Source organism: Malus sylvestris, chromosome 12 (assembly GCF_916048215.2).
Source record: "Malus sylvestris chromosome 12, drMalSylv7.2, whole genome shotgun sequence".
Lineage (NCBI taxonomy): Eukaryota > Viridiplantae > Streptophyta > Magnoliopsida > Rosales > Rosaceae > Malus > Malus sylvestris.
Window position 1 is genome coordinate 28,138,376 of NC_062271.1, and position 25,864 is coordinate 28,164,239.

The 25,864-nt window shown below is 39.0% G+C and overlaps 4 protein-coding genes and 1 pseudogene across 5 annotated transcripts in view; 2 read left to right on the forward strand and 3 right to left on the reverse strand.

Annotated features, from left to right (window-relative positions):
• Window positions 1-11,045, forward strand: part of LOC126594484 (uncharacterized) — a 60,529-nt gene extending 49,484 nt beyond the window's left edge. Inside the window, exon 2 of the mRNA XM_050260824.1 lies at window positions 10,537-11,045. Coding sequence (XP_050116781.1) covers window positions 10,537-10,952 — 416 coding nt within the window. The 3' untranslated portion in view covers window positions 10,953-11,045. The remainder of the gene's footprint in view (window positions 1-10,536) is intronic.
• LOC126594486 (uncharacterized) lies at window positions 744-3,336 on the forward strand. The gene is made up of 8 exons (XM_050260827.1): window positions 744-932; window positions 1,600-1,681; window positions 1,770-1,837; window positions 1,953-2,050; window positions 2,245-2,381; window positions 2,564-2,631; window positions 2,822-2,885; window positions 2,972-3,336. The coding sequence occupies exons 1-8, from the start codon at window positions 922-924 to the stop codon at window positions 2,987-2,989; spliced, it is 546 nt and encodes a 181-aa protein (XP_050116784.1). The 5' UTR covers window positions 744-921; the 3' UTR covers window positions 2,990-3,336.
• Window positions 3,564-11,357, reverse strand: LOC126594482 (uncharacterized; annotated as a pseudogene).
• A 3,476-nt stretch (window positions 11,358-14,833) lies between these two features.
• LOC126594488 (dormancy-associated protein homolog 3-like) lies at window positions 14,834-16,587 on the reverse strand. 2 transcript variants are annotated; one of them, XM_050260830.1, is made up of 3 exons: window positions 16,370-16,587; window positions 15,893-16,105; window positions 14,834-15,318 (listed from the first exon to the last, which is right to left on the reverse strand). In XM_050260830.1, the coding sequence occupies exons 1-3, from the start codon at window positions 16,488-16,490 to the stop codon at window positions 15,209-15,211; spliced, it is 444 nt and encodes a 147-aa protein (XP_050116787.1). In that variant the 5' UTR covers window positions 16,491-16,587; the 3' UTR covers window positions 14,834-15,208. The 2 variants fall into 2 exon arrangements, with proteins under 2 accessions (XP_050116787.1, XP_050116786.1); XM_050260829.1 differs by having other exon boundaries at window positions 14,834-15,325; window positions 16,370-16,583.
• Window positions 16,588-17,483: 896 nt separating this feature from the next.
• On the reverse strand, window positions 17,484-19,078 carry LOC126594494 (uncharacterized). The gene is made up of 2 exons (XM_050260842.1): window positions 18,912-19,078; window positions 17,484-18,062 (listed from the first exon to the last, which is right to left on the reverse strand). Exon 2 carries the CDS (start codon window positions 18,058-18,060, stop codon window positions 17,719-17,721), a length of 342 nt encoding a protein of 113 aa, XP_050116799.1. The 5' UTR covers window positions 18,061-18,062; window positions 18,912-19,078; the 3' UTR covers window positions 17,484-17,718.
• Between the last annotated feature and the right edge of the window lie 6,786 nt (window positions 19,079-25,864).

Consider the following 25,864-nt stretch of genomic DNA (forward strand, 5'->3'; position numbering starts at 1 on the left):
TTTTCTGAGGTAAAAATTTTAGGTTTTACTCCAAGGGTTGGAGATGGTTCAAGTGCGCAGGTCGTCGGTGGCCTGCACTTATTGTAACAGAAGAAAGTTAAGAAACCATCTGGTAATGATATATGATGAAATAACCATCACTCATTACTACCACATAAATTAATAACATTACGAGACGGTGCGTGCAGAGAGAAGGTGCGCAAAGACACAAAAAGTTTTCGTAGATGGCTAAGCTGATGTTATGAACCTAGAGTATATTATTAACAAATAAATACATGTGCTATATAATATGAGTGAATTTATAACACTCGTAATCAAGTTCATAAAGTAGTAAAAAGTTAGAGCTCATTTGGAAGTGCCTTTAAAATGATTGAAAACACTTTTAGAGAAAATGTTTGGGGTTCCAAAAGCAACTAAAGTGCTTCCTGGAAGAAGCACTGGTTATGTGCTTCTTCCATAAAACACTTCAAGTACTTTTTCACGATTCACTTGCGTTTTTACCAAGAATTGATTTCAAAAACATTTACACCAAAACTTTTTCAATCAATTTAAAAGCACTTTCAAACGAGATATTAATAACATCCACATCTCTTTTGCAATTAAAGAAAGTGGGCTTTTGCAATGGATCAGTTTCATTTCATAGAAAAGTCACTTTGCCCAAGAACACATAACCCAACCCAAACCCTAAATTTACTTGCAGGCTAGCCCAACCTATAAAGGCCTAAATAGTGGCTTACAACTAGCTACACCGACGCGGGATATGGTGCGCGGCTGAGCTCACTAGATTCCGCACCAGTCAGTGCTCCAAAAGAAAAATTCGAACCAGAATTCAAGGTTGTATTGTTCGACCTTAATACCAGTTGAAGGGTTTTCTTTGCTTGCTCTTGAAGATCTTAGATTTCTTCATCCTCCATTTCCAGAATGTTCAAGAAGTAAGCTTTATATATATTGTCAATATATTGTACGTATAGGTGTTTATTTTTAAATATATGTTATTTGTTTGCTTAGTTTTTTTTTTTTTTTTTTTTTATCATTGAGGCATATGATTTCTGGGTTTGGTTTTATTCGATGAAAAATTAAACAGCGTTTCAATTTTGTTTTCATTTGTGTTTTCTGATTATATACTTTTATGGGTTTTAATTTTGGATTTATGCCCTGAAGTTTATATGTTATTTTGTGTAATTGGAAGTATAAATTTGAATACTTGGAGCTAACGGGTGGAAAATCAAGCGCAGTGGCGTTCTAGGATTCATACAGCCGACTCATAAGGCGTTGTTGTTGTTGTGGACGTATAAATTGGAATTGTGCCATTGCTTCTCTGTGGTTTAAGCAACCGTTCTAAAGCTTGATCCTTCTCAGCAAAGTTGGTTTTGTGCTGTATGTGGGATGTTTTGATGTTAAAATGAAGCTTGAAAGGTCACTTCTTTTTGGTTTTTATGGAAGATGAGGTTAATTGTTTGGGGAGGATGGTTAGGGTTCTCAAATATTTGTTTTTGTGTGGGAGCGGTTTGGAGTAGCAAATTTTTGTTTTGTGTTGCAATAGATGCGTAAGGGGAATATTTCGTAATATGATTGCATAATACGTGTGTAATGTTGTAGGTTTTCTACTGAAGAGGTGTCTGCACAAAATCAAGTTAAGGCATCTGTCCAGCGCAAAATTCGGCAGAGTATTGCAGATGAGGTAAGATGATTAGGTTCATAGGAATTTCACGGATGCTTTAAGATACGCTTTACATATGTCTGTAACACAAAGTTAACTTCAACTGCAGTACCCGGGACTCGAACAGGTGTTGGAAGATTTGATCCCAAAGAAATCTCCTCTTATTGTGGCTAAATGGTTTGTCGCTCTGTTGGTCCTGCTTCTGTGTTTTACTTATTGACTCAGCTATTTGTTTCATGCTGCCTTATCTCCATGTATCTAACATTGTCTTCCACATGCTCGACTTTTGCAGTCAGAACCATCTAAATCTGGTGGTGGTAAACAACGTGCCACTATTTTTCAACATTCGTGATGGACCGTATATGCCTACCCTAAGACTTCTTCATCAATGTAAAAGTTTCTTTACCGCCAAAATGCCTTATCTCAATAAGTCTGGTCTATGAACCAGTTATGCAATCCTTGATTTGCTTCTTCTTTTGAGTGGATTATTTTATTTTTCTCAAATAAAAAGCTACATAGTTGGTGAATTTTCCTTCCAAATAGTTGTAACTGAGAAAGCTCGGGGTTTCTTACGGGTTTTACAGATCCAGACATAATGAAAAAGTTGCAAGTAGATAGGGGCGCTATAAGGTTTGTTCTCTCTGGTGCAAACATAATGTGTCCAGGTCTAACTTCTCCCGGTGGTTCTTTGGATGATGAAGTGGGTGCAGAAACTCCCGTGGTAGGAGTTTTATGTCTCTTTTTTTCTTTGTATTAATGTAATGTGATACTCATGTTAGAACCTTTTTTTTTTGTTCAAATGTTATGTTGAGTTGATTTAAATAATTGTCTTGTCATGAGACGGAAATGTTGAAGTTCAGTTTGTTTTGTATGTCTCTGATTTGTAAAACTGATTACGCTCAGGCAATAATGGCAGAAGGAAAACAACATGCTCTTGCTATTGGCTTCACAAAAATGTCAGCAAAAGAAATGTAAGTTATTTTCTTATTCGAAGGACATTATCGTTGCTTCTCCTAGAGTAATGCCTTGGGTACCCTTAGAATATTGAGGACAAGATATATAATACGAGAGCCTAACTTGCATTACCGACCTCAAATCTAGCTTAGTTATCTGTTGCTGATTGTCGTATTTACAAAGTTGAGTCTTCCCCTTGGTTTGCAGAAGAGATATCAACAAGGGAATCGGAGTTGACAACATGCATTATCTTAACGATGGTCTTTGGAAGGTACGTCAGTGTCTACTTTGTATTTATGGCCATCGCCAGTGTTTTAACTAGTGTTTCGTTGTTAAATCTTTCGCCTTGCTATGCAGATGGAACATCTAGATTGAAGATACTCAAGACTATCCGTGGTATCATCAACAAGAAATGAAGAACACATGTTAGTTTCATCGATGTGGTCTTGACTTTACTGTTTTTCGGAGTGTTAGGTCCGAGCTTTACAAGTCACGAGTATACCCTAACCGTATTTACATGTTTTGTATTTGTACGTGGAGTGATCATCTTTATCAAATTCATCGTAAGATGGTCATATCCATTTTGTGATACAATTTAGAGGTATTTTTCTTATATGATGTAAGAGGTGAATTCCCAACTCCCAAGCATATGTTTTGACATCTTTTCCAGTGAACTATATGTCTTTGCGAAGATAAATGAACGAAATTATGATTTCCTCTTAGACAGCTGCGTAATCTTTGAAATTTCATCGTGATGTTGGTCTTCAACGAGGAATTCCTAGTAAGCGCGAGTCATCAGCTCGTGTTGACTACGTTCCTGCCCTTTGTACACACCACCCCTCGTACCGATTGAATGGTCCGGAAAAGTGTTCGGATCGCGGCGACGATCGATTGCTTGAGAAGAATGCAAGTGAGGAAATGCTAAAACTAGCACATTTCGGTGCTCGCAGAATAGCAAAGGGGCAACAAACTTTTTATAACTAAACGTTTTCCGTACTAGAAATACATCTTTTACTTGTTTTTCCTACTTCTCGAACTATCAGGAGATTTCTGGCTTATCTTGGCTTCAAATTTCCTGATTCGTAGAGCGGCTACATTGTGGCTCTGGCTACGTCTTTATCGTTTGCTGCATATTGACATGAACAAAGAAAAGATCAACAGCGAAGCGAAAAACGATCCAAGTTAGCAACACTGCAAAATCTCATTATGGCAATCGAAATGTGGCGGCAGAAGAAGGGCATACCTTACAGACAATAGGCCGGCTGTAAGAACCAATCCTCCGACGGCCCAAGAAACTCGTTCACTAAATGGCATTTCCCTCCACCTCTGCTGGAATTCAGCCTCAAGCTCTCAGCTTTCTGGAGCACATCAGAAGGTGAAGCCTTCCATGAATCAGCAATCAAGTCAAGACTGGCTTTACCGCCGTAGCAAAATGCTTCTTCGTTGCTCACGGATGCATCATCTTTAACAGAAAATCCTGCCCCATGGCAGAACTCTGTGCCATAAAGAATCCATTCCGAGGCCCTGCCGCAAACATAATCACTTACTCCACATGGTGCTAGAACCTGGAAGAATGTAATTAATCAGAAAATGCAATTCCCTAATGCACCCAAAAGAGATCAGTTTAATCACCTATTTATTTGGTTATGTCAAATTATAAGTCGGTAAAAAAAATTCCTCGACTGGAAGTTAAAGGTCTCCCACATACCTGTGTTATTGCATCTGTCGAGTAGTAAGCCTCAGCACAAGCCTCAAAAACCCTGTCACAGAAAGAGGCACATATAGCTGGAGGTCCTGACTGCACGCCAATGCAGGGATCACAGATGGAACATTCCAGTAATTCCCACAAATGCAAGCACTCTGGGCCAGCTTCCCCTGATGAAGCCAACTTCCTAACGGATACCAGTGCAGGCTGTGTCTGGGCTACATCACAGCAAGTTTTTTGCGGAACACTCTGCAAAGGGTCAGATCTTTGGGTCCCTTACTCAGACGTTTTGGAGGTTTTCCCTCGGAAGACAATGGTGGGAAACGACCGCCTTGAGAAATGCATACACTGTCAGGTTTACCTACAACTAAAAGCAGATTTAGATAACGTCTAATGACCAACTAGCGTACATGCAAAAATCATTTGAAAACCAAAATAATTCGCACTTGGTACGATGGCAAGTGCCTTCGCCCATGAGCGGTAGGTCTCGGGTTCGAGACTTGGGAGCAGCCTCTCCATAAATGGGGGTAAGGCTAGCCGACATTCACCTCTCCCAGACCCTGCGTAAAGCGGGAGCCTTGTGCACTGGGTACGACCTTTTAGACGCTTGAAGATGATTGTCACTGCGAAACGGAAAAGCCTAAAGTACTGCCCCACAAGAAATGCAATTACGTTCTTGCTTGGGATTCTTGGGAAGAACCAGAATTTCTTCTGGTTGCCTTTAAGTTAAAGAGATAAACCATGCTTACATGCATAAATCAGATTACAAGAGCAACACCGATGCGAGGGCAAATCCAGAAAGCAGATGCCATTCTACTGATTTAAGGAAACAACAAGCAGATTGCGTCCAATTTCCACACCGCTATGAAAAATGAACAATGACCATGCACTCGTAAGATGTGATAAGGCAGTCGGGGCACGCCAAAGACACCTTATGTCAGCTTCAAAAAAAGAGCATGCCCCTTCATGGCTTGTCAACCAGAGACATAATTAACATAGACCTCCACACAAGGTTCTAAAAGACGTTAGCCGTTAGTTGGACGGCAAGCTAGGGCCTAGCACCTAGGTGGCTAGGCGGGCCTAGACGGGTGTCTAGGTGGACAAGGCGGATTTAAGTAAATCTATTATATTTTGTGTAAATAAGTGTCTGTTTATACTTAAAATATATATAATTTCATTATAAACTACAAAATAGAATGACATATATATTAGGAAGTATTGGAACATAATGAAAACATAGGGACAAGCATATAATGGGTATTCGTTTAAGTATTCAACAAGTATCTTATAATTTATTAAAAAAATAAAATACAAAATGAAAGTTATCTATTTTTTATCTAAGTGAGTCGCAACTTAAACAGGTGCCTAGGTGGTCTAGGCGGTCTAGGCGGACGCCTCAGCAGGTCTAGACGCTCTTTCTTAATTTTCAAAGGGTTAAACATTAATCAGGGTAGTGACCAACCGCCTAGCGCCTAGGTGGGGATTTTTGGAACAGTGCCTCCACGTCAAACTGATTCTAGCCAACCTCAACTTCCCTCAACCGAATATGTTACATCCGCAATGCGGAACTATAGCTCATACAAACCTTATGTTTTGGCACACTGGAGACAGAAGTCTAACCTAGTGTGAGAAAATGGAAATCTCACTGTTGCAATTCTCATGTCAGAGCAGATATCCAGTGATGTCTGCATACAGTAGACTGAAACTGTACCGATCAAGTGCAAAAAGATGGGACTTTCTGAATCCTATCTGGATTTTTTTTTTTTTTTTTTGAACATCTATCTGGATTTTGACTAATTCTACAATCCAAAACAACAACAACAACAACAAAGCCTTTTCCCACTAAGTGGGGTCGGCTATATGAATCCTAGAACGCCATTGCGCTCGGTTTTGTGTCATGTCCTCCGTTAGATCCAAGTACTCTAAGTCTTTTCTTAGAGTCTCTTCCAAAGTTGTCCTAGGTCTTCCTCTACCCCTTCGGCCCTGAACCTCTGTCCCGTAGTCACATCTTCGAACCGGAGCGTCAGTCGGCCTTCTTTGCACATGTTCAAAATCACCGGAGCCGATTTTCTCTCATATTTCATACAATTTCGGCTACTCCTACTTTACCTCGGATATCCTCATTCCCAATCTTATCCTTTCTCGTGTGCCCACACATCCCACGAAGCACCCTCATCTCCGCTACACCCATTTTGTGTACGTGTTGATGCTTCACCACCCAACATTCTGTGCCATACAACATCGCTAGCCTTATTGCCGTCCTATAAAATTTTCCCTTGAGCTTCAGTGGCCTACGACGGTCACACAACACGCCGGATGCACTCTTTCCATCCAGCTCGTATTCTATGGTTGAGATCTCCATCTAATTCGCCGTTCTCTTGCAAGATAGATCCTAGGTAGCGAAAACGATCGCTTTTTGTGATCTTCGCTAGATTACTCCGGTCATTAGTGTGGATAAGTATATAAATGGATAGAGATAGGAAAGCAAACACAAGATGTACGTGGTTCACCCAGATTGGCTACGTCCACGGAATAGAAGAGTTCTCATTAATTGTGAAGGGTTTACACAAGTACATAGGTTCAAGCTCTCATTTAGTGAGTACAAGTGAATGATTTAGTACAAATGACATTAGGAAATATTGTGGGAGAATGATCTCGTAATCACGAAACTTCTAAGTATCGGAGTGTGGTGTCGTCTTGACTTGCCTTATCTGTCTCATAGGTAGATGTGGCATCTTCTCTAGAAGTACTCTTCCTCCATCCAGGGGTGGTATCTTTAACTGGTGGAGATGCACAAGGTAATGTATCAATTTCACTTGAAGCTTACTTGTAGTTTCAGGCTTGGTCAAGCGCGATACAAACCATGTAGTAGGAGTCCCCCAAGTCGCCGAGCTAGGGGGTCTGCTGAAAGAGGTGACAGACAAGGTAAGCAATCAGAGCTCCGACTGATTGTTCACCTTCTCCCCATCTTGCAGCAGCATGAAGGATAAAGAGAAGAAAAATGAGAAGAGATGATATGAGATACTTTTGCTTTTGAAGAAGTAACTTTCCACAGGCTTATTCTTGAACTGAGCTGGAGGGTTTTCTGGTTTCCTCCAGAGTATAAGGCCGACTGAAGAATTTGAGGGTCAAAACAAGTCCATCAAATCTAGAGTACGTTCCACCCTGCTGATATGGGATACTTTTGCTTTTGACAGAGTAATGAATGTATCGGCACGTGTGCTGTTACGCTTGTCTTCACATGCTTCCTTGTATCCTTCGCACTTGCCCTATCTGTTCCTCAAGCAGATGCGGAATCTTCCCTGGAAACATAAGATGTTGAAGATGAGTACTCGAGAGCAATGACAGGTAAGTAATCAGGTAAGGGGTTCCAGGCAGTCAGTTCCTGGCTGGAAGCTTGATTCCAAGTGCTGACTGATTGCTCTCTTTCTCCTTGTCTTGCAGGTAAAAACAAGGCCAAAAGAAAAGACAGGGAAAAAGCATGATATGGGATACTCTTGCTTTTAACCCTGATGATATGAGATATTCTTGCTCTAGTATAGCTTGTTTGCAGAGGTATTATCGGGGGGAAAGAAAGCTGAATATTTCGAAAGGCTTCGTTGGGAGTGCCCTCTCAGATATGATGAAGGGTTGAGCATTTTTGCAGGTCTGCCTGTCCGTTGGGGATGAAGGTCGACATATATAGGAGTCTCCCTAACAACAAGTAGTAATGCTATTCCTTTACCCTGCTTGGTCATAGCACGGTAGTGGGAGCTGCCAGTTTCACATGTTTTAACTCTGTCAGAGCACTTTGAAAAAGTGGTCTGTGGTATCTGGCTCTCGAGATTCGGAGAACGATGCCTCTTCGATTTTTGAGAAAGCAATCATGCTGGGGGTATGACTCTCGAGATTCGGAGAGCAGTGTCTCTTCGATTTTTGAGGAAGTAATCATGTTGGGAGTCTGGCTCTCGAGATTCGGAGGGCGGTGCCTCTTCGATTTTGGAGCAAGCAATCTTGTTGGGAGTGTTGTCTCGAATGTGAGTAAAGGTTGGGCATGTTTGCTAGTCTACCTTGCCACGAAGCACAAAGGTTGACACATAGGGACTTTCCAATTATCCAGCAATGGTACTGTTCCTTTACCCTCTCTTCGATTTTAAGAAAGTAGTCATGTTGGGAGTCTGGCTCTCGAGATTCGGAGGACGGTGCCTCTTCGATTTTGGAGCAAGCAATCTTATTGGGAGTGTTTTCTCGAATGTGAGTAAAGGTTGGGCATGTTTGCTAGTCTACCTTGCCACGAAGCACAGAGGTTGACACACAGGGACTTTCCAATTATCCAGCAGTGGTACTGTTCCTTTACAGTTGTGGGTAATAATATGGTAGCTAGACCTTCAAAATTTATGTGTCTAAACTTTTGTTAGTGCTGTTTCTTTACTATTCTTTTACCTTTCTTGGTCAGAGCGATGTAGTGGGAGCTGCAAGCTTCACGTGCTCAACTTTGGCAGAGAACTTTGGCAAAGTTATTTGTGGTACCCATGAGCTATTGTTGCGTGTGGGAAGTGGGTGATTGAACAGTAAGATTCATGTGCTTTCTACTTCACCAGAAGTCTTCGACAGAATGCCCATAATTTCTGCAAAGCTGAGTGTGCGTGTGACAGGTGCTGACAAGGCTAGAAAAGTAGGTGCCTCTTCGATTTCTGAGATCGGCCCTCGTGGTCTCTGAGCAGCCCAGCTTTTGAGAAAGCGAGCGCCTCTTCGATTGATTCGGAGAACGATGCCTCATCGATTTTTGAGAAAGCAATCATGCTGGGGGTCTGGCTCTCGAGATTCGGGGAGCAGTGTCTCTTCGATTTTTGAGAAAGTAATCATGTTGGGAGTCTGGCTCTCGAGATTCGGAGGGCGGTGCCTCTTCGATTTTGGAGCAAGCAATCTTGTTGGGAGTGTTTTCTCGAATGTGAGTAAAGGTTGGGCATGTTTGCTAGTCTACCTTGCCACGAAGCACAGAGGTTGACACACAGGGACTTTCCAATTATCCAGCAATGGTACTGTTCCTTTACCCTCTCTTCGATTTTTAAGAAAGTAGTCATGTTGGGAGTCTGGCTCTCGAGATTCGGAGGACGGTGCCTCTTCGATTTTGGAGCAAGCAATCTTATTGGGAGTGTGTTCTCGAATGTGAGTAAAGGTTGGGCATGTTTGCTAGTCTACCTTGCCACGAAGCACAGAGGTTGACACACAGGGACTTTCCAATTATCCAGCAGTGGTACTGTTCCTTTACCCTTGTGGGTAATAATATGGTAGCTAGACCTTCAAAATTTATGGGTCTAAACTTTGTTAGTGCTGTTTCTTTGCTATTCTTTTACCCTTCTTGGTCAGAGCGATGTAGTGGGAGCTGCAAGCTTCACGTGCTCAACTTTGGCAGAGAACTTTGGCAAAGTTATCTGTGGTACCCATGAGCTATTGTTGCGTGTGGGAAGTGGGTGATTGAACAGTAAGATTCATGTGTTTTCTACTTCCCCAGAAGTCTTTGACAGAATGCCCATAATTTCCGCAAAACTGAGTGTGCGTGTGACAGGTGCTGACAAGGCTGGAAAAGGCTGGAAAAGTAGGTGCCTCTTCGATTTCTGAGATCGGCCCTCGTGGTCTCTGGGGAGCCCAGCTTTTGAGAAAGCGAGCGCCTCTTCGATTTTTGAGATCGGCCTTCGTGGTCTTTGAGCAGCCCAACTTTTGAGAAAGCAAACGCCTCTTCGATTTCTGAGATCAACCCTCATGATCTCTAAGCAGCCCAGCTTTTGAGAAAGCAAACGCCTCTTCGATTTCTGAGCAGGCGCCTCTTCGATTTCTGAAGCTTCGTCGAGTGCAGATTTTTATAGGGGCTGGCATTAAGTTCCAAAGCACACTTGAATCTCCACCAGTAGAAGCTTCATTCTTGCACTTCTAAGATCTTGATTTGTCCGACCTCTTCTCTCTTCAACACCTTTGAAAATGTCTGGCCCCTCCGACCGTCGTTTTGACTTGAACCTTGTTGAAGAGGCAGCCCCGCCTTCTCCAGACAACATATGGCGCCCATCCTTCGTCTCCCCTACTGGTCCTCTTACCGTTGGGGATTCCGTGATGAAGAATGATATGACCGCTGCGGTGGTGGCCAGGAACCTTCTCACTCCCAAAGATAACAGACTACTTTCCAAACGGTCTGATGAGTTAGCTGTTAAGGATTCGCTGGCTCTCAGTGTTCAGTGTGCAGGTTCTGTGTCTAATATGGCCCAACGCCTATTTGCTCGAACCCGCCAAGTTGAATCATTGGCGGCTGAAGTGATGAGTCTCAAACAGGAGATTAGAGGGCTCAAGCATGAGAATAAACAGTTGCACCGGCTCGCACATGACTATGCTACAAACATGAAGAGGAAGCTTAACCAGATGAAGGAAACTGATGGTCAGGTTTTACTTGATCATCAGAGATTTGTGGGTTTGTTCCAAAGGCATTTATTGCCTTCGTCTTCTGGGGCTGTACCGCGTAATGAAGCTCCAAATGATCAACCTCTGATGCCTCCTCCTTCTAGGGTTCTGTCCAGTACTGAGGCTCCAAATAATCCCCCTCCGGTGCCTTCTCTTTCTGGGGCTCTACCGACTGCTGAGACTTCTCCTAAGCAACCTTTGTGAAGGCTCCCTCTTGTGTGCTTATTTTGACTCATGTATATGTACATATTTGTAGCTTATCGGGGATATCAATAAATAAGCTTTCCTTCATTTCAACGTATTGTGTTAAATACACCAAAGAAAATAAAAATACAAATCCATGATGTCATTGTTCTCCTAAAAAACTGATCGTTTTCGATAGCTGCAAAGTTGGGACACTACGAAATCGACTCCAAAACTGTTCGCTGATTAATTTCAACACAAAGGTCCCGAAAATCAAACAATTAGGATCTGAAAACAAACAAGAAAAATGATATTATATATATATATATATATATGTGTGTGTGTGTATTTATGTACGTATTTACCAGTTAAAGAGGGGACGAGTGTATTGAGAAGGAGCAGCAGGATCAGAGACGCGCAACCCATTTTTCATCACTCGGTGGTTTCTTAGTTCTCAAAAATTTTAATTTTAATTGAAAAATGACAAATAAAGGTGTAAGTGAATAGCACAAAAAAAAGATAAAAATATGGTTTTTCATAAAAAAAAATAAATGGTACCAAAAATGTTTCGTTAAAACTCACAAACAAAATCCGACCCGGTGAGAACGGTGGCTGTGGTGGGTACCCGGTGACCCGATGTACCACAGGTCTCAGGTCTGCGGTGATGGACCCAAACTTCTAACTGGGTCGGAAGGGAAACATGGACTCAGGTTGGAGGCCCATATATGTTGCCCTTTCGTTTCTATACTTATTTTTACATATTTCTATAAACATCCACATAAATTTCTAATATTTCTAATTTATTCCTACTTAAAATAGAGAAATAAAAATTGGCACCATTCCAAACCCTTTCTGTTTTTTGGTCAAGAAGGAATTTTATAACAAAGTCCAAACGGACACAGTAGAAAGATAACAGCTTCATAATTGAGGTAGGTACAAATGAGACACCACTTATACATTCATCGCATGAGTAAAGGTTCTCAATTATACCTAAAGCATACAAAAAAATTATAGGAGATGTGGCTCGGCCCAAAAGCCGAAGTCCACCCGAAGAGGCCCAAAAGTGACCCCTCCGAAAAAATCTAATAACCCTAAAACGAGAATCACCCACCGCCTCAACCGCCTCACCATTCCAAACCCTTTCTTGATTCTTATTCTCCTTCTTTCGCCTTCTCTTAATTCTTCTCCAAACACAGATTTGCCATTGGGCTCCACTGCATCTGGAATTGACAGTGCACTGTGCACTGCAACAGTGGCTCAGAAAAGGACGACGCCGTTTCCCAAATTCTCAGTCAAGCACCGCCTGAAATCCTTATGGCCCTAGAGCACCAAGAGGAGGTGGCGGACCCACATACCATGGGATGGCTCTCGTATGAGGGGTATACTTAGGGAATAAATTTAATTTAAATAATTGAATATGCAACGGAAAAATAATAAATAACATACAATATGTTATTCCAATATGCTAAAAATGTCTCTATAATCTTATCAAATAGTGCTAATAGCATTTTAACAACTACACAACACCAAAGTGCGTCGAAGTGAGGCACCTGATGAGCCTAAAAACAGAGGTGGATGGTTTAAGGGTTGCGATGGAAAGCAATATTGGAGCAAAAAAGGGGCATAAAAACCCAAATTTGAGACGAAAGGTCAAGAAAACCAAAATACAAGGGGTCTAAGTAAAATACAGAGAAGCTAAGGAGATAAAGGAGAAGGAAAAGTAGTTGGAATTGGCCAGAGAAGGGGGTTGCCATCGACCCCCACCCAAAGTAGGTGTTGGTGGCATTGCCTTCATGATTCAGCGTGTCCGTGTTTGTCTTATCCATTTTGCTTTAATGTCTTTATGTTTTTTAAAACTTCCATGTTATGTATCATTGAGGGCTTCAAAAAGAAAAATAAAGAACGGTTAGATCTTTCATGTTTCGTTCTAATTATCTTTGCAATGATTAAATTTTTTATAAAACTCCTACTTGAATGGTATGTACTATTGCAGTCGAACTTTTATTAGTATTTAATATAACAGGATAGTGTTATTTACACATCTGTTTTACCCACACGCATTTGTTAATTTTGCACCATCAAATTTCTTCAATTCATTCGATTAGACGGTTGGATATTGACCTCTCGTTGATTTCTGTTCTTTGATATTTTTCAATTCATCTTATCAGACATCCGAAAATTAAAAAAATGTGTGAATATCACACCCCTAATAAAAAATGGTGGATAGCACTACCCTAATAAGGTTAGTGGAGTGTCAACTTCATCTCTCGTATTTTTCCACTCTTCAAAGTGAAGATATATGAATCTCATCATATAGATAAGATTCTGTTATAAGCTTATCGTCATATCAATGCTAGGTTAGGTTAGCGGCAGCGGCATGGTCCCTTTTGGCCCATACGTCCGTACACAGCTCCGTTAACTTATCACGGATGGGCATTAGGATAAGTTCTACTAGATACCAGAATCCCAGATGGAAAATTTATCTCGTGTTCTCTGTACAAGTTATACTAACGAGAGCATCTTTCAACAATCCAGATGGATAAGCAATAACGGAGTTGTACCAACGGAAATTTCAATCGACGTTAGATTCATATCCATGTTTCTGGCATCAAGTTAGGGTCTCGGAAAATAGGGTCCCCTCTGGCAATGGCCGGATCGACATAGAGATTCGGATGATACCAATAACCTCCGACAGTCCGACTGCCCGAAAAATACATGCGAAGGTCTTTCGAGGACTATCCATATGTATGACACAGACTCATTAATAGTATGATGAAATGCCTTCCAAAAATATCTTGACAACATTTGGCTAGACATGTCAACCATGCCTAGCCTGAGATCTCAACAGCACTCGATAAGTTTTTTTGGCTTTGTTAATACAACGCAATAACGATTGGTCCACTAAATGCTCGACAAATTTTTACGTGCTACGCGCACATTAGTTTCTTTTTGTGTGCATATTTTTTAAAGTTTTATTTGTGTTTGTACCCATGTGTATGTCATCATGTAACATTGTATATTTAATCAATGATAGAAAAATTACATATGGTATATTTATGTTTTATGCCTAACTTTTGTATCATATATTTATATTTTTAGTTTGTACCCACTTTTAATTTGCAACATTTTTTTAAAAAATTTGTAGTATTTTCTTTTTAATTTTATTTTGTACCCATGTATTAATTTCTTTTAGTGCCTATATTTTTTAAGTACCAATTTTTTTTAACACTATGAATACATTCTTTTGTCATTTATTATTTCTTATTTTTACATAATTTTTATCCATTTATTCAATTAAAATGTTTGAATTTTTTTATTGTAACCGTTTCTAATAGTATTATAACGAAGGATTTAAAATTTATAGAATAATAAATTTCATAAAATATCAAACAATTAATGTCAAAACTATAAAAATATAAATATTAATTGTAATATAATGAAATGTACAAAGTCAATAAACTTTAATTAAACTTTGAATACCATTAAAATTTTAGTCAAAGAATGTTAAGGATTAAAGACAGCATCCAAAATATCCCTTAATTGTATGACGAAATGCCTTCCAAAAATATATTGACAACATTTGGCTAGACGTATCAACCATGCCGAGCCTGAGATCTCTCGACAGCACTCTGACAAGTTTCTTTGGCTTTGTTAATATAATTCAATAACGATCGGTCCACCAAATGCTCGACAAATTTTTGCGTAGCCGCGCACATTATTCATCTAAATAGAACCTGAATGTTTTAGGCTGAAATTCTTAATCCTGAATCCGCCAGCCATACGTCCACACTTACAACTACGACGAATAGCGCCCATGGATAAGATATCTTTCTACAAACGAGAAGTATTGACACAAGCACCAGATTATATAGATCCAGTACCACATCATAATAAATTACACATGCACGAACTAATATGCAGTTTTATTATTCAAAATACAACAGCAGGAACTTGTAAGGGAAAATTAAACACTCTCTTTACAAATAACAGCAGAGATTATGCAGATTTAGCAACATGGAAACCCTAGCAACTCGGAACGAACACACCCAAACCCTAGCAACAGCGGAGATTCAACCACTATACTTATATAGTCGCACATGCACTAGATTGCAACTCAGAACAAACAACACCCAAAACCCTACGTGGAAACCCTAGACAGTTTCTTTTTTCCTTCCAGCCATGGCTAAACCGTCCACAGAAAACATGTACATCTCATCGCATGCCGTGAGGAGGGCTCACATCTCAAATCTCACGGATGATTTCGATTGGACAAGAACTCATATGTCACACGTCGTAAGGAGAACGGGCGCTCCTCGCTCCAGGGACCTCGCTCGCCTTCTCGTATGCATCCGATGCTGACCTTCTTCGAAACCGCCCGAATGGCTCCCTGCCACCTAAAAACACAACACTCTCAACATTTGCCTCATAACACTGCTCGACTCGTTAAAGTCCACTTACTACTCTTTAAGAATATTAAAGACTGCTCATCTCGTTGACAATTTTTTATTGCGTCCGGAACACACCACACCATCTATTTTTATATAAGTGATAAGAAATTTTTTTTTTTTTAAGTTATTAATTTTTTAATACATATATCTTACTATTTATATAATGAGACGCGATACCAACACGTGTGCGAAAAATCTCTCGAACTCATTATAGTCCACACTTACTACTCTTTAAGAAGATTAGGTCAGATTTGATACTACTCTCAACAAGGGCATAAATGTCAATTAACTAACAAACATAAACATCACAATATGAACAGCTGCATGTACCTACACAAAAATCCATCCAAATTCTAGAAAATTGAAATTTGACTCCACAGCGTGTTAAATTACTACTACACCCCTTGTCTCCCTGCACATCCGTGATGAGTGGAAGCCCCACCAATACCATTTGTGGAAACTAGGTCCTCCGTGCAGGGAGCCAGTGGCATATCTGACATTTCAAATGCTTACCAGAAAACGGGGACACCGGCGGCGTAGATCCGGCTGGCGAAGCCGGAGGCGTGAACCCAGCTGGCGGAGTAAACCCAGCTGGCGAAACCGGAGCTGATCCGCCGTTACCGCTCCCATAACCTGGGGGCTTAATTATCATGATACTCCTCGTAACTTTCGCCTCCTCCGGGGAATTCTCACCGTACGATCGTACGTTCCCACCATCTGACGATCCTAATGCAACCAAACCAAAACAAACAATTAAACTTCCGGCAAGATTCCCACCCTTAATTAATATCAGCCGCATGATCTCAAAACTTTCATGTTGCAATTTCATTTTCAACTGTTTGATCTATTTGCAAATGATCTGAGATAATCGATTAAAAGCCTTTAGTCCTGGAAAATTAATGCAAATTTGGAAAAAAGGTTTAGCAGTTAGTTGCGTTCATCACGTATGCTAATACACGGCGCCGGAAAAGTACTAAAACGACGACGCACCAGTTGCGGAGCTGGACCGGAAACTGAAGGTTTTGTGCTTCCGCAGTTTCCCGAGACCGCTGTCGGGCTGCGGCCCGGCGACGGTGTCGTCCCAAAGCTGGTCAAGTAGGCGAAGTCCCATGTTACTGCAGGATCAGCGTACGGTAGCGGAACTGGAGCACTTTAACGACTTTGGTAGTGGGATTGGACTCTACGGAGGGAGTGAGCCACGAGATGGGGTGGTTATTTATCGACGGCGGAGGCGTTAAAGGTCGAACAAGTTTTCAGATCGAGACATATCTGGAACGTTCGTCGGATCCAGAGGGTGTGCTGACGTGGCGTGTAGAGCGAGGAGCACGTAGTTGGCGATAAGATCGAGGTAACAAAGGCGGACCCCAGGCTAATGGGATATTTTATTTTATTTTATGGTTAAAGACTAGTGGGAATACTTTAAGAGCGCGATTGCTCTCAGATTTGTAACATAAAAGCGGTATGCTATATGCTATTATATAAGTTGATGAAATATTTTTTTTTGAAGTATCTCTCTACATGCTTAATGGCATTGCGTTTGTGCCAGTGTTCGCCTACACTAAAAAATCTCTCCAATAAGTGAGAGAGTGAGATATTATAATGGCCTCACTTTATCTGCATTTACGTAAATTGGTTAAGAGCATTCATTCAAAACCTTGAAGTACATCCGGCTTGGTTAGTAAGATGACGATATTGGAAAAAAAAATCGCGCAATTCATGTGAGTAAGTTAAAACATATGACATCCCTGAATAGGTTTTGGGGAACCGCAACCTGGACTTCCGGGTTGCACAATCCCATCCAATTGGGCTTGCTTTGTTTGTTTTGCCATTTTGGGTCCCTGGCTTCTAGGCCTGCAACTTGGATTTGGGTATGGTTTGCCGGCTTGGCCCGGGCTTTTCTATGAATTTCAAGTTTGATCCAATCTTCCTACCAAAGACTTGAATATGTCTGATCCTTCAAACATGTTTACGTTCTCAATCATAACCACGAGCACTTTCAGTTATTTTTGTCAAACATGGCCAAAAATCGCTCATGTTTTTCTCGAAAGAGCTTTCAACCCCGAATAGGCCCTAAACCAAGCTGATGATATGCTGATTCTCGTGATGACATTTCAAAAGTTGCAATCCGATGAATAATATCGTTGAAATCAAAATCAACATCCAACCAGAACATTACATCGGAAAACCAAAAGTTCCACTAGTGTTCATGATCACCGTAGCATAGCAATCGAAAGACATATCCTACCACACAATCCTTCGGTCTACATTCCCCGGCAGCCCGTCTAGAACAAGGACAACTGATACTGACTACCTTAATGTAAGTACACTCAAGTGATTCTTCAGAGTAGTTTGACACCTGCTTCAACCACACTATCAATGACAGCTTTAACCTTACCGTGATATTTCTGTTCTTTCTTCAAGTGGACGGATACAGCGGGAATGTTCTTGAGCAGCAGGCGCTCCCCTAATATCTTCCCAATCTTTGCAGCAGCAGCAACATCCCGACGTATCTCCATGCTTTCTCTCAAGGCCTTTTCTTGGGAGCTTGCAGAAGATGCCACAGTGGCAGTTGGTGTGTGGATCACCTGGGCGCTTACGTATTTGTTTGTGAAGTGCATCTTCAGGACGTAAGGCTTTAGATACTTTGTAATACTAGGTGGCCTGACCGGAGGGATACCCATTTCTGTTTGCAAATAAGTCAGAACTTCAATCATAAAAGCTTAACTAAAAATTTTGAATATCTGTGGACCACGATGCGGTGCTCAAAAAATGAAACATGAAGAAAAACAGCGGAATTATTTATAGACTAGTACTACAAGAAGAAAAATGTAGCATCAATGCAGTGTTACCATCATCTATAGAATGGGAGTCCTTAATTTCCACCGGTCTACGATTCAGTCAATCAAACCAAAACTCCGAACAAACAAAATATATTTAGGAAAGGTCTCCAATTCAAACTTTCAAACCTGAATATACTCTCTATCCCTAAGCCTCTACAGTAACTATAGAGAGTATGTGAACCCCATGACAGATCAAAGGAAGAGACATAAAAGCTCTAAGGGAGCGATTGAAAGTGATTGCCTAATGTTTGGATCTTTTGTTTTTTCATTCGCAACTTCTATCAAACAATTGGGGTGCAGCTTCTTAACCTCCAAACTCACACCAACTGCGCTTAAAATAATCGATTTCACGACATGGGTTTTTCCTAATTCAGCACATAGTAAACAAAGAACGAACCTTTACATTATATACATCTCTGTTTGGTAACCAGGAATTTAAGCTAAAACGCAAAATGAAACGGGAATTGAAATTTAACCAAGAAAAATAAATTCTCGTAGTTATTTATTAAAACTAACAAAGAGCCAATTTCTCCCATGAAAATTGGCACCAATGACAGTTGGGTTTAATCGACTGAAAGTTGGAAATATACAGGATTTCGATTTCGATTTTTCCTGAACTTTCTGGGGAACCAAACAGAACTTTAAAATCCGAATATAGGACCAAGAGAGAAGTAAGTCTAAGAGTTGCTTACCGAATTGGATGTCTTGCAAAGAAAGCTTGAAGCGATGGATTCAGAACTCACTGAAGTGCTCAAAAGTTCAGAGCTTTCGAAATGGTTTAATCTGCCAAAACGAAACAGTAGAGGTTTCAGTGTGTTTTTTATTTCGTTTGTTTTCTATTTTTCTGAAGGGAAGAAAATAAGGGAATGATCATTGGGCCTTTTTAGCCTGATATTAGAGTTTGGGCCTTTTTAAGGGCTTGTCGCCTGTTTGAGACCCTTTCTTTTGAAACTTGCCACGGTTATCGTCATCCCCATCACCACCACTGCTACTACCATAACCAACGTCACGCGCCATTTAAAATGTTAGAGCATCTCTAAATGATATGTCAAATATAGTATGTCAAAATTTTATTTGATGAGTGATGTGTCAAATTGAATACAAATGCTAAATCTTCTTCTTCTCCAATGGATATGTCAAATATTTATTTTATTAGGCCTAGAGTTACATTAACTATTAAAAAATAATCAAAATTAGTTTTAGTTTCTATTCTATTGATTGTTAATGGGACCCATGTATTAAAAAATTAAATAAAATATTTGACTCCTTCTTTGTTTGCTGTCAAAAAAGGCAGCTAGAAAGCAATGAGTCAAATGACTCACATGCCACATCATATATGGCATATCCATTAGGAGAACACCTGAATGTCTTTTAATCATATTTGACATATTTAACATCTCCTTTGAAGATGGTCTTAAAACTTCAAAACTAGCGGAAACACATGCACGTTAAATGGATCGCAAGAGAATTCGTAGAAGTTGTCCCGTAATGTTCCACATCTAAGAAAATCAAGCAAAAACTCACATACCAAGGTGGCTTTGATTGGGATACGAACACCGTTACGATGTCTCATTCTACCCGCAAAGTGCATAAGAACGAAAGAGACAACGAGAGACGCTATTCTTATACGAAATCTTCTTGTAGTGCAGTTGGAATAACATCCAAATAACATAGGTTTACAAGAGCTTTATACACACTAATCTTCAATTTTATTATTATTCAAATGAGGGTTCAACATACTTTTTTGGCTAAACATTTAGGGCGCGTTTACTAATCCGTAATCAAATTGAGAGGAATTGAATTGAGGAGGAATAGAAATGAGGGGGAATCAGAATCAGATTCCTTTTGAAGTTGTTTACTAAAACTATTTGGAATCAGAGTAGGAATGACATTGATTTATATAATTGTTTACCAATTCACATGGATCGGAATGAAAACTATTGTGATTACTAAAATACCCCTAGTTTAATTAATCTATTTTATATGCTAATTATTTTTAGTAAATCTTTTATTCTTTCTTTTTATTTTTTTTTAGAAGAGAGAACCATTATTATTTTTTATTTTTAGTAAAACTTTTATTGTTTTATTTTTGGATTTTTTAGTGGAATTCTCGTGCTTATCTACTAACCTATAACCCACTGTCCTCATCCAAATTGGCATTATCTAGAACCCACGGCTCATAGCCTCATCTAGGCGGAGAGATCACCGTTCCTACCACTTCTTCTTCGGCGACGTGCGGGCGTCGGAGCCTGCGCCTCAGCGTCGGACTCCGCAACCTTGAGCTCCAATTCGGGTCTTTCTCACCTAAACCCGCTCCTCTCCCTCGGCCTCTCTGGTACCACTCTCTTCTCCATCACTTTCGTTTCCTTTTGTTGCTGAATTTTCTGTTATTATCAATGGTGGCAACTAAGTTCAGATTTTATGAAGATTTGATTTTTGCTTTGGGTATGCTTGCCATTTTTGGGTTGATTTTGTTGTGCCGAATCCTATGGAGGAGGAAGTTGAGGATTTTGAGGTGGTGGAGCGAGAAGAGGCGGCAGAGGAGCAAAGAGCTGTTGGAGAGGATGGTGGAGGACAACAAGAAGATGGAAAGGAGTACTGAAGGTGCATGACATTTTGGGAAGGAAATTTTTATTCCAAATGGAACCTTATCCCGGAATCCAAATACTACCTTCTTCTAGGTAATCCAATTTCGACAATATCAGGAGATAAATTCCTGATTTTATGTGGGGCCCACATAACTGTTCATTCCGCTTAAGTTGGTAAACAGAGGAATAATCAGGAATGGGGAATGATTCCCATTCCGCCATATCCTTTCTCCCTATGTAAACACGCCATTAGTCATCCATCCTCGGGCTCTATATGCTTCAACTAAGATATTACTAAATTTTTGTCTTTTCTTTACTCACTTTATAAAAATCTCTTTGTAAATGGGCAATGCATTGAAAATTCAAGAAGTGAATCATTGTAGCAAAATGGTGCATTTTTGTTTGAGGGTGAGTAGCATCTTATTTATCATCGTTGAAAAGGTATAAATTTTAAAATTTATGTTTATCTAATAAATAAATTTTAAATTTTAAACTCTTACAACGATACTAAGATGACGAGCAAATTAAAATGCGATGTGGGTGATGGGCAGAATATATGATAGAGACATATTGGGGTCAGAACTAAAAAATTCCACCATAACTAAGGGGAAAAGATATTATCTTCGGATCTCTTCCATCAATGTCATCGGATCAAGTGATTTGAGCTTTTGAAATTTAATCCAATGACAAAAAATTATTTTAACTTTTAAGAAATTAAAACAGATAGACCGTTGGATGAAATTTTAAAAATTCAAATCATTTAATCCGATAACTTTGATGGAAGAGATAGGATCTCTTTCCGACTAAAAGGGGGTGAAGTCTCATTGAGGAGGGGAAAACTGAAAAGATAGGGGAATCATATCAACCTAGGGACTCACCCTGCTCTCTCCTAAACAACACACACAAGACATTAGTATTACGATTCGGTAGTATTTCTCTTTATTTGTAAATGATATGTTTTAGGTTCGAATTTCATGAATGATGAATTTTATACCAAATTAAGTTATTCATTGTATAACTTAACCGATCTCTCATATTTTTTTAATGTAAAGTATATCGATGTATTAAAACACACACACACACACACAAAAACACCCTCCCCTCAGTCCTCGCTTTAATCAAACACTTTTGCTTCCAACACGCAAACCCTCAACAGCCAGTGTCATGTTGTCATTCACTCACTGTTCTCCTTCTGTTGCCATGCTGTGTTGAGTTTCCATCTGTACAATTTTCACTCGGCTTTCACTCTTCATCTAATCAATGTGATCGTGATCATTTCTTGGTCAAAAATGTCATCAACTAAACGTTCCAATTCGGCAACTTGTAGTTATAGTAGAAAACAATTCTTAGAGATGAGAAATGCAGGCAATGTTCGCATCTTTTTGGTAGATAGAACTGGATAATGCGACTTGAGAGTATTTATAATGGGAATCCCTACTTACAAACGGATGGAATCATCTTTAAGAACTTATTTAAGTACTTAAAAGAGTCTCTGTGTCTATGAAATAATATTGCCTACAATAAGATAATTCTTATAGTACAAACCTTAAATTTAAGTTTATATATATAATAGGAAAACTAACGAAAATGGTTTGAAAACTTTGAGTTTTAATGATAAGGACAAAATAAAGGGTAAAGTGAATAGTAACAGGATTGACTTTTTAGTGTAAAAATATAGTTTTTCGTTAAAGTGAACAGTACCGGGTATTTTTTGTTAAAGTTCCCTATAATAATTTCCTCCATTGACCTCCAATGGTAAAAAGGAAAAAAAAAACCCAAAATAAATATGGACCTTTGATTTCTTCACCGGCTAAACTTTTTTTTGCAGCACATTGAGAGATTTTTCAATATAATCGGAATATAGAGCAATACACCACATGTTACTGTACAATTAATGAGATATGTGTGTTAAAAAATTGGATATGATCTCACCCAACTTAGTGTGCCTTTTTCATCATGTTGGGCATGGTGTGCCCTTTTCCATTAAAAATTGGATAGGATCTCACCCAACTTACTCCACACATGTGAAGATTAGTTTGAAATATCCGACGAGTTTTTATACATTTAGATACTTTGACCAGCTCTATTTCGTTAAAACCCCTTTGTTATATTTAAAGGCTATATAATTATGGGAACTGGAAAAGGATCGTCGGCTTCTTTTTTTGAAGATATTAGAGATTCTGTGATCGTGATTGTTCATTGAATCATTGTACATTATACGGTTATTTTTCGTTAAATATTATTCATATTTAATTTTAAATTTTAAATTTTAAAATAAATTATAATCGAACGATATACGATAAACGATCATGATCACGAGATTCTTAAGATCATTTTCAATGGGACTGTCTCCCAGTGGTATACCCAATATTTTAACTTGGTTTTTGCCAATTGGCGGCAGGCAGTACGTACCCCCACAAAGTGACGTTTACTGTTAGCTGAAAATATCTCAAGGTGACTTTAACATACGTAATACAGAGCACCACGTGACTTCAACATAGAGCACTACTTAATCAAACAGGTGAGAATAAGATTTAGTGAGCCAATATCAACAGCAGGGTCAAATATATTATAATGTCATGTCATCAACTTTTCATATAATTTGTACAGAAAACCGACCTTGTTATTTTAGAACAAATCCACCCGTTTTAAAATGGGTAAAAATAAAGTAAGGGCAAAGGGGATGGCGGCAATCCAACTCAATTGCCTGAACTTTTGGATCATCGTTGGAGCTGCTCTTAATGGGAAGAGGGGAGGGACTTGTGTGTGTCCACCGTCTCTCAGTAAATATATACATGAAAGACTTTGAATTCTTTTTGGAAATTGTTATTAGCATTTCAAAAATCTCATTTTACACTTCTCACAAATTATTTTTCTTTCAAATTATAGAAAGTCTAGAGTATCAAATAAGATTTTTGGAGTGTTAATAACAATTCCTTTATTTTTTTTCTTTTTAACAGTTAAACAATTTAATTGGATGCAACTGATGAATTATTCGGATAAATAAAGTGTTATCTTTCAAATCTTTGTTTTAAATTTTTTTTTATAGTGTAACTTAAAAGTGGTAATATTTTTTGTTAATAAATTAAAAAAAAACAATTGAAATGCCTATTTGAAATTCAAAATTTAATCAATCGCTTTTGCTCGTTGCTTGTGAAATCAAATGAGGTCTTTAAAGAATAGACACTGAATAGACACTCCCAAGACTCAATGCTTTTAATTACTCTATTTCTGTTTGAGTCTCTCTCTCTCCTTGAAAAATTTATCTATAAATGCATGGGCTCCTTCACATTTCTGATTCACTCTTCGGTTGAAACAAAACGAAATGGGTAAAAGAGTGGCCAGGGTTATGGGGGTCTTTAGGAGTTTCTGACGGGTATGCATGGTGCATGGGTGAGTAGTTCGTGTTGGAGAAGCAGGGCACGTGCAAATTCTAGCTCGAGCAATCCTTCATCAGGAGCTTAAAAACTTTGCACTTGCTCCCCTTCTCCAACACAAGCTTCTCACCTCTTTTTCTTCCTCGCCCCATTTCTGCATCATCAGCTCGATCAACAAGGCAGTGTGAACGCTGTACGTGCGTAGGATGGTAAAGTTAAGGAAAGTAAACGTAGAACTTTCGATTGTCTTCTCTTCATAGTGTCTTGGATTTCCACCGCCACATATCACATGTTTCGTTTAATTCGTTTCTTTGAGATATTTAACTCATATGCTTTGGTTATTTTTTTATGGAAAATGTTATTGGCATTCTAAAAATCTTATTTTACATTTTTCATAAAAATATTTTTTTTTCTAATATAGAAAGTTTGGATTGTAGAATGAGATTTTGGGAATGCAAAGTTTGAAGTGTAGAATGAGATTTTTAGAATGCTAATAATAATTCTTTTTTTAATTTGTAGTCATCTCTCTCTCTCTCTCTCTTTCTCTTCTCCCTCTCTCTAGCATGAGAAGTTCAAGTGAGGGACGTTGGCTCATGATCACAGAGGCACAGAATTCTGCATGCAAGAAGAGAATGTCAATATTATGGGATTGAAATACTCTATCCGGATCTCATACTCTGGAGCTTGTGGATCGAGCAATTTGGAACAGAGAATATCTGGGCGTTGGAGAAAGATTGTATGTGAGATGGGTCAAAATGAACTAATTAATGGAACCAAATTGAAATCCCGATTGCACGGTCCACAAGCTCTAATGTATGAGACCTAGAGAGAATCTCAATACAATATTTATGGGCAGTTGTATCCATTTGCAAGCCCTAAATAGTTGTTTTTTAAGTTCTCCTATGACACTTGTATACATTTCTGCTGCAATTATAGTCTCCGTTGGAGAAATTTTTCATTGTAACGAGAATACAAATGGTACGTACATCATGTGTTTTTATGTAAATATTGAGAAATTTTATTTTTTAAATTATTAACATTTTAATAAACATATCTCATTATTTATATAATGACACGTGATGTACCATTTCGTATGCTGATCATATTGAAAAATCTTTCTCTCAATTGGCAAAATTATCAGGATTAATAAATGTGATCTTCTTAGCATTTCCTTCGTTCGTTTTATTTAGCTAAAAGAACTTGTGTTGACTTTTACTTGTTAAGATGCAAGCCACATGAGAAGGGATACTATGACGAAACCAAAGCTTGACAAGAAGAAATTACTAGTAACTAAAAAGTAATTAACCAGGTGGAGAAAACTGTAAAAACATTGTGGCCATGCATCATGCTAAAGATCCTTGGCTCAAGAAGCTTGTCAAGTAATAACTAATGAGCAGGTTCTGGAAAGCTTTAATGGTACGTAGTGGAGTGATGCTATTTCGATTGGATTTAATGATTTATGTTTAAAATTTCCCAAACATATACTTAAGAACTATCCTGAACCACAAATTATTTATTATTATTTTTGAGCAAATTATATTTTTAATAGAATATAAATTAAAATTTGTGAGATGCATGACAACAACAACCAAGCCCTCTTCTAGTAAGTGGGGTCGGTTGTAAGAATCTTAAAACGTTATTGAGTTCGATTTTGCGTCAAGTTTTTGTAAACTTTAATGT